Source organism: Myotis lucifugus, unplaced genomic scaffold, assembly GCF_000147115.1.
Source record: "Myotis lucifugus unplaced genomic scaffold, Myoluc2.0 scaffold_119, whole genome shotgun sequence".
Classification (NCBI taxonomy): domain Eukaryota; kingdom Metazoa; phylum Chordata; class Mammalia; order Chiroptera; family Vespertilionidae; genus Myotis; species Myotis lucifugus.
In genome coordinates this window covers 2,881,045-2,889,956 of record NW_005871167.1, presented here as the reverse complement: position 1 = coordinate 2,889,956, position 8,912 = coordinate 2,881,045, and the positions used below count along the sequence as shown (strand labels likewise).

General features: G+C 49.7%; 1 protein-coding gene across 3 annotated transcripts in view; it reads right to left on the bottom strand.

The window, feature by feature from the left end:
- Positions 1–1,657, bottom strand: part of PTGES3 (prostaglandin E synthase 3) — a 21,426-nt gene extending 19,769 nt beyond the window's left edge. For 2 of the 3 annotated variants that reach the window (XR_001349219.2, XR_002830473.1), the window contains exon 1: positions 1,252–1,563. Coding sequence is in view for 1 of the 3 variants with exons in the window: in XM_006093616.3 (XP_006093678.1) it covers positions 1,252–1,253 (2 nt within the window). In the remaining 2 variants the exon portion in view is untranslated. Of the gene's footprint in view, positions 1–1,251 lie in introns of all 3 variants that reach the window. The other variant, XM_006093616.3, reaches the window with a different exon arrangement.
- Positions 1,658–8,912: the final 7,255 nt, after the last annotated feature.

The following is an 8,912-nucleotide window of genomic DNA, read 5'->3' as shown; positions in this document are numbered from 1 at the left end:
CGAGGAATCTCAATCCATAACATAAGGTTCATAACACACTCTGAGCTGTCTCGCATCACTGCTGTGTTCTCTATTAGAATCAGCCATGTCTATGTATTATTTAGAAAACACTTGCAAGTGCATTACTTTTATAAGAATAAAAATTGTTTCCCTTCAACTGCTTTCCATACATAACTTTCAGGGACTTCAGGAGCAGTTATACCCAAACAAATAAAAAAAAAAACTCAGCAAAAAAACCCCCCAAAACCCACAAAAACTGTAAGTAACCGGCAATTCTCACATCTGAAAACGTAAAGCTTTTCCTGTAGAGAATGTTTAAGGTCTGGAAGTGGCAGTGCCAAGAAATCTTATTCAGTTAACATCACCCATGCTCTCCCTTTATCGTAAGAAACCTAAAATTGCTAAAGAATCTGTAGTTAAAACAAATTTAAACTCTTTAAGACAAGGAAGCAAATACATACCTATTTCATCACTAAGTTAAGACGGGATAATGGAACCTCGCTTACAGTTAACACAGAACATGTCCACAAGTACCTTTGGACGGGACACGTGCAGAGCTACCTACGCTATGGCAACTCCTCGCTGCCAGGGACACGGCTGAGCTTTGGCAACCTCCACTCCCTTCGAGAGATCGGAGTCAGGAGAGGCCCTGGGAAGACCCACGCTCGAGAAATCACGACCTCCGAGAGGGAACTAAGTTGTGGTGACGGCGTGGCCTGCCTCCGGTTGCCTAGCAGTCCCTCCCCGTTCATGGAGGAGGCCCGCGTGGCGCTCCCCGGCCTCTGGCAGCGCCCACCACAGGTGCACTTGGCCCAGGGCCTGGGACAGGTCTCACCGAGCGGCAGAACCAGACTGCCCCAGGGCCGAGCGATCCCAGAGGGTCCACGCCTCCGGGGCGCCGCATGGCAAAAAACTCGCGGTATATTCAGGCCTAAGGCTAAGTTTGGGGAGTTGGGAATCACACGGACTGCCAAGAGGAGAAAAGTGGGATTTCCGGCGCGGGGAAGCTGAGGGACGGTTTAGAAGTGGGAGAAGCGGACATCTGGAGGAAAAATGTCCTCCATCCGCCAACGGTAACCGGAATAAAGACACGGGGCCTCCCACCCTCAGCCAAGAACCACTGCCACCATTGAGGGGAGAAAGCCGCGGGGCCGAAAGCGGGGGAGGGGAAGGGGCGGCTTCCCGGCAGCACCCAGCGCGGCCTCGGCATCCCGCCGGGGCGACCTTCCCTCGGCGGGGTGTCGCACTCACATCGTGAACGGGGCAGGGGGACGGGTGAATGGGTGGGTGGGCCTCTCCGGCGGCAGCTGCTGGGCAGTGGACTAAACTCCGGTGGCGACTCCGACGTTTTCTCCGCGGTGCGGCCTCTACTCGCTTCCCTCAGCGACGGCGGCAGCGGCGGGCTCGACCTGGTCCCCAGAATGCACCGCGCGGAGAGAGCGGCTCCTCCGGTCGGGGAGAGGAGGAAAGTGTAGGAAAAGGGGCGCGAGGATGGAGAACGAACGTGCGTGCGTGAGAGCGAGGGCTGGTGAGGCCGGGCGGCGGCTGGTGACGCAGCAAAATGCCCGGGCCCTGCCGCCGCGCCTGCGCACTCTTTGTTGTCGGGCTCCTGCGCGGCTTTCTAGAGATATCTACGGAAGGGGCGGGGCCTCCCAGCTCTGCGCGATTCTTCCCGGCGCTGGCCCCTCCCTCCGCCGGCTGCCGGGGACCCGACTCCTTCCCGCCTCTCCTCCCGCGTCCCCCACCCCGGGCCTTGGAAAACCGTTGGCCAGCTAACTGCCTCCCCGCGCGCTGTGGGCGATCTCCCCGGGAAACGGCTGCGGCGACGGCGGGAGGAAGGCTGAGGCGGAGGGACGCACGGAGTCGGGAGGCTTGAGAAATGAAATGGGGGCTTGATGACTCTGGAGGGCACAAACAAACCCCGGAGGAAAACATTCCACCCCCCCCCCCAAAAAAAAAAAAGATGTGAAAAGATGGCCTGTGCTGGTGATAGTTGCGGAAAAGGGTTAACTTGAGAATCGAGGGCCTGGCCCCGCGCGCCATTTTTCACAAGGTTGGAAAGAGGTCCAGGGGCAGCGGAAATGCCAGGTCTCTGGCTGAGGAGGAGCGCTGGCCGCTGGCGTCCGGCGGTCGCCTGGGCTTTGGGGGGTGAGTGCTGTGGGTGCGACGGGAAGGTCGTGTGAGTGGAGAGGAGGCTTGTGGGCACCGAGAGGCTGGACACGCGGACTCCAGGCACTTCAGCTGGGGGGAGGGGCCCCTATCTTTTCAGCCGGTCTCTGGAAGCACCGCCTTGTGCGAGGCGCCAGGTGAGGCTGCAATGAGGGGTAATAACCAAGGGGACGGAAAGGGCCCCTGCTGGCCCCGGAGGGCCACGCAGCAGTGGAGTCGGGGAGAAACACACCGACGCGGCGCCAGTTAGGACACAAAGGAGGTTTTGGGAAGTGTTTGGGGCTTCATCTTCAGCGTGTTGGTGTCTGCTGGGCGAGGCAGGCACTGGGCACTACGGCCATGGGACCTGTGCTCAAGTCCGGTTCAACAGGTGAAAGCTCAGCTCTCGCAGGTTGACCCTAAGGAGCCTACTGCCCAAGGGGGAAATCAAATACACAAATCAGGACAATGGAAGCACAAAAGGTCAAATGGGAGCATACAAGGAGGAGGGGTCGATGTTGACCCTGAAGGATTAGGGCGGACCTTGTTAAGGAAAATGACCTGAAACGCAGGGAGCGGAGGGATGGTGGCCTTTCGGTTCCTACTTGGAACCCTTTTAAGCAGCCTGTGCCCAAGGGTCGCTCTCCAGGAGGAGATAGCTGTGTGTGACTAGCTGTGTGTGACTCTGTTTATTATATAATCGGAGTTCAAGCATTGTAAATTTACTTGTTACGGTGGGGGTTTGTGGCTGCTAGAAAAGCCAGCCTCAAAGTTAGTTTTGTTACTTTGTATGACAGTTTTGTTTAACCTACAACCTTATTGTAATTCTTTTTATGCCTATAAATATCTACTTCCTTAAATGTTCCTGGAACCAGCTCTACCATCTTGCTGGTTCTGTCAACCAGTTAAATGTTTGGCTCACAATTTTGTATCTGTGGGAGAATCATGTTTAAAAATTTTTAAAAATTCTACTTTGATACCTCATAGAGGTAACAGCAGGAATGAGTGGGAGTAGTACATTCCAGGCAGGAATCTTGGTAGGTGAAGAGATAGCAACAGAAGTATGTTTAGGTAAGGAGTGGGCAAACTTTATGTAAAGGGGCAGATGAGGCCATAAGCGTCTCTTGCAAATTTAGAAATCCGCTATCTTAGTATGAAATCAACCATAGAAAATATGTTTTAAAAAAATAGCTGTGCTTAAAAAAAAACTCACTAAGAATGCTGAAATTTAAATTTATGTTCACATGTCACAAAATATTATTTTCAAACCTTTAAAAATACAAAAATTGGCAGCCTGCTGAATTTGATCTACAGGCTGTACAACCCCTGGCCTAGGTAGTCCAGAGCGCAAGGGAATAATTCAAAGTAAGGTTTTGAAAGTTGGTCACAACCAAATAATGGTGGCACTGAATATCAGGCTAATTGTTTTCAACTTATTGCTCTGACAATGGGAAACTATTGAAGGTTTTTTTAAGGGGAGAACACATGTATTCTAGAAAGATTAATCTGGTAACAGCGTAGAAGATGAACTGAAAATGGAAGAACTGAATTTATGATAGAATTTAGAAGACTGCAACTCTTAACAGTATCTTCCCTTATCAAAATAAGTGCTGTGGGAAAACTGCCTTTCACACAAGGAATTTTTGAAAATTCAGACCTATTGCATCCTAATTCATAGTTTATTACCCCTGTTGGACATATTTCAAGGGATTTCATGGTAGTGTAACTCTGGAAATGGCTTCTCACCAGAGATTCACAAATACTGTAATTTGTAATCAGGTTTACCCATGCCTTTGCATGTTATCTCAGCCATTAGCTGATGGGGACCAGTTGTACCAGGGTGTGTGTGTGTGTATTTTTTCAAATTCACTAACAAGTATGAGTAGGAGGCCAAGTCTAGATTCAAACATGTATAATTAGTGTCAGTCTTTTGGGAGAGAAATCTGCAACCTCAGTTGGCAGAAATTAGAAAATACTTGGCAAGTATTAGATGCCATTTCACAAGATTAATCCTAACAGTTTCCTAAGAGAAAAGAAATTCCCAGGGCAAATTTTAAAATTAATTAAAGGAATGCAGAAACAATTCATCAATTTTTTAAAAAATATATTTTATTGATTTTTTTACAGAGAGGAAGGGGGAGGGATAGAGAGTTAGAAACATTGATGAGAGAGGAACATCGATCAGCTGCCTCCTGCAGACTCCCCACTGGGGATGTGCCTGCAACCAAGGTACATGCCCTTGACCGGAATCGAACCTGGGACCCTTGAGTCCACAGGCCGACGCTCTATCTGCTGAGCCAAACTGGTTAGGGCCAATTCATCAATTTTAATTGCAGCATTCATCATCTCTGATATTTTTCAGAGGACTGAATTTAAGTGTGTCCACAATCACTAATAGCAAAAAAGAATTTTATTGATTGACATGAACAATTTTTTAAAGTTGGGTTGTACAGAAGGCACCTCATCAATGTTTCTCATCAATGTTTCTCTCCCTTTCCCTTCCTCTCTCTGAAATAAATAACATATTAAAAATTAACAGATGAGAACAGTCCAGTTTTATGAGGAGTTTTCTAATAGATAAGAATTTAGAAGTTGTTAATTTTGTATTTGTAAGGCAAATAAAGGGAAAGAGGTGGTAAAGTAGTAATCAGTTCTAGGTATAGGGAATAAGAAATTGATCACAAAGTTTAAGGGAAATATCATGACGTACTTAAATATAAACATCACAGTCCAGGACAGGTAACTTGGTTGGTTGGAGAGCATCATCCATGGCACCAGGGTTGCAAGTTGCATTCAGGGTCAGGGCACAATGGGTCAATGTCTCTTACTCTCACTCTGGCTCTCGCTCGAACTCCCTCCTTCCCTCCCTCCCTCCCTTTCTCTAAAATTAATAAATAAAAATTTAAGAAAATAATCATCACATATAGCAACTTAAATTTGTTTTGTGGCCCTAACCAGTTTGGTTCAGTGGACAGAGCATCGACCTGCGGACTGAAGGGTCCCAAGTTCGATTCTGGTCAAGGGCATATATCTTGGTTGTGGGCACATCCCCAATAGGGAGTGTGCAGGAGGCAGCTGATCAATGTTTCTAACTCTCTATCCCTCTCTGTGAAAAATCAATAAAATATATATTTTTTAAAAATTCGCCCTAGCTGGTTTGGCTCAGTGGATAGAGCATCAGCCTGTGGACTGAAGGGTCCCAGGTTCGATTCCGGCCAAGGGCATGTACCTTGGTTGCGGGCACGTCCCCAGTGGGAGGTGTGCAAGAGGCAGCTGATCGATGTTTCTAACTCTCTATCCCTCTCTCTTCCTCTCTGTAAAAAATCAATAAAATATATATTTAAAAAAAAAATTGTTTTGTGATGTCATCATTATCTTCTTACAATTTGGAAGCATACTCTATCAGTCTGGCTTGCCAATAATGGAAAGGGTTAAAATTACTCTCGTGTTGAGCTTTTTCATAGTCTGGAATTTTGCTAGTAGTCTCTAACTGTGGACTGACAAAAGCATGAACAGCTCTGAGTGAATGAAGTGGCTTTTTTTTTTCTTAAAGTATTACAAAGAGTATTACACATGTCTCCTTCCCCCCTCCCTTGACATTCCCCCGGCTTCCCCCACCCCCCAGTGTCTTGTGTCCATTAGTTATTCTCATATGCATGCATATAAGTCCTTCGGTTGATCTCCTACCCTCCCCCAACCCTCCACAGGGTTCCCACTGTAGTTTGACATTCTGCTCAATGCTGCTCTGCCTCTGTATCCATTTTTGTTCATCAGTCTATAATGGTCCTTATTATCCATAAATGAGTGAGTTCATGTGGTATTTTTCTCAGCTTCCCAGGGGCTGTCTCAGCCTCACAGGGGCCGTTTCAACCTCACTGGGGCCGTTTCACCTTCACCGGGGCTGTTGCAAGCTCACCAGGGTCGTCTCAACCTCACAGGGGCCGCCTCAACCTCACAGGGGCCATTTCAACTTCACTGGGGCCGTCTCGACCTCACCGGGGCCGTCTCAACCTCACCGGGGCCGTCTCAGCCTCACCGGGGCCGTCCCAGCCTCACCGGGCCGGCTCAGCTTCACAGGGGCTGTCTGAACCTCACAGAGGCCGTTTCAACCTCACCAGGGCCGTTGCAACCCCACTGGGCTGTCTCGACCTCACCGGGGCCATCTCAGCCTCACTGGGGCCGTCCCAGCCTCACTGGGGCTGTCTCAGCCTCACATGGGCCGTCTCAACCTCACGTGGGCCGTTTCAACCTCACCGGGGCTGGGCCATCTCAACCTCACCTGGGCCGTCTCAACCTCACCGGGGCCGTCTCAGCCTCACTGGGGCCGTCTCAACCTCACTGGGACCAATTCAACCTCACCGGGGCCGCTTCAACCTCACTGGGGCCGTCTTGATCTCACGGGGGCCGTCTCAACCTCACCAGGGCCGTCTCAGCCTCACCCGGGCCGTCTCAACCTTACATGGGCCATTTCAAACTCACCGGGGCCGTCTCAGCCTTACCGGGGCCGATTCAACCTCACCAGGGCCGATTCAACCTCACCAGGGCCGTCTCGACCTCACTGGGGCCGTCTCGACCTCACTGGGGCCGTCTCGACCTCACCGCTGCCGTCTCGACCTCACTGGTGCCAATTCAACCTCACTGGGGCCATCTCAGCCTCACCGGGGCTGTCCCAGCCTCACCGGGGCCGTCCTAGCCCCACCGGGGCCGTCCCAGCCTCACAGGGGCCGTCTCAACCTCACGTGGGCCGTTTCAACCTCACCGGGGCCATTTCAACCTCACTGGGGCTGATTTCAACCTTACGGGGCTGTTTCAACCTCACGGGGCTGTTTCAACCTCACCGGGGCCGTCTCAACCCCACCAGGGCCGTCCCACCCCCACTGGGGCCTTCCCAGCCTCACCGGGGCCGTCTTAGCCTCACGGGGGCCGTCCCAGCCCCACAGGGGCCACCTCGGCCCTACGGGGACCACCTTGGCCTCACGGGGGCCATCTCAGCAACATGAAGTTTGGCATTCTGTCCTTTGTTGGGCGGCTCCTTGCTGGACAACATCTCCAGGCATTCCTGGTGGCTGAATATCTGGTATGCTTGCTTGGATTTCGTTTTCTACAAAGTGCACAGACTGCCTGTCTTACATCTCCCAGCGTCCCACGTGAGACTGGATCTGGTGGGCCTGCCTGTGTGTTTGCTGGTAAAGCGGTTCCACGTCGCTGGCCCAGCCATGTCCGGTTCCAGCTTCCTCCGAACCTGATTCTGCTTCTTGAGTGTGTCCCTTATGTATGCGAGGAGTTGGAATCTGCATTCTGCTGGGCTGGGCTGCAAAAGCGCCTGTGGTTCTCTTTGTGCCACTAGCACAGCTTGGGTGGGGATGTAAATTGAGTAGGGCAGGGTGTCTGGGAATCACCAGGGTGGAGCAAGGGGCAATGGCGTCTCCACGACTCCTCGCCTCTCCGCGACTCCGTGTCTCGTGTCCCCGAGTGCCAGCAAGCAGCTCCTCGAGACAGCTACTCTCGCTCTCCAGCCCATTGCAAGGCTGTCCCGCCTCTCCCTGTAGGGGTCTGGGACCTCAGGATCCCGCCCCAAATGAGCTCAGTGGATTTGAGAGTCTGCATCCCCTTCTGATTGAAAAAAACTGCACATCCAGTTGCAGCCAGCCTGGCGCGTGACTCCGCTCCTCTTTGAAGTGGCTTTTAAAAAGTTATTTTACCTTTTTAAATATATTTAGAAATCTTCTAAAAATGGTCTTCTCCCCCAAACATTAACTTGTAGCATGTATGTAAACATGGAGTTCATATTATAGAAAATAAGACTATAAAAGAGTGAAATATGCTTATTTCTATATAAAATATATGCTTATTTCTATGCTTATTTCTATAATCTCTGGGGACAGAAGAAGTCAAAGTTTTCTTTTCATTGTTTTTGTGAAAGAGAATGTATTACAATTCTTGTGTAATTTTGCCATAAGTAAATACTTCATTGTGCTCTTTAATAATTTAAAAAAATTTTTTTTGCCAAAACCGGTTTGGCTCAGTGGATAGAGCGTCGGCCTGCAGACTGAAAGGTCCCAGGTTCGATTCCGGTCAAGGGCATGTACCTGGGTTGCAGGCACATCCCCGGTGGGGGATGTGCAGGAGGCAGCTGATCGATGTTTCTCTCTCATCGATGTTTCTAACTCTCTATCCCTCTCCCTTCCTCTCTGTAAAAAAATCAATAAAATATATTTAAAAAAATAATAATTAAAAAAAAATTTTGAGAGAGAGAGAGAGAGAGAGAGAGAGAGAGAGAGAAAGGGAGAGAGAAACATTGATTTGTTTTTCCACTTATTTATGCATTCATTGGTTGAGTCTTATATGTGCCCTGACCGAGAATCAAAACCAAAACTATGCCCTAGCTGGTTTTGCTCAGTGCATAGAGCCTCAGCCCAAGGACTGAAGGGTCCCGGGTTCGATTCCAGTCAAGGGCATGTACCTTGATTGCAGATACCTGGCCCTGGTCAGGATTCGTGCAGGAGGCAGGAGGCAACCAATCAATGTGTTCTTTCTCACATCGATGTTTCTCTCCCTCTCCCTTCCACTTTCTTTAAAAATCAATGGAAAAATATCCTCAGGCGAGGATTAACAAAAACAAAAAACCCCGAAACCTTGGTGTATCAGGATGATGCTCTAACCAGTTGAGCAATGCATCCCGACCTATGCTCTTTCCATTGTGTTTTGTTGGAAGTGACCAGAAAAAGGTTACATATACATTCAGAGATGCTGAAGGAATATTA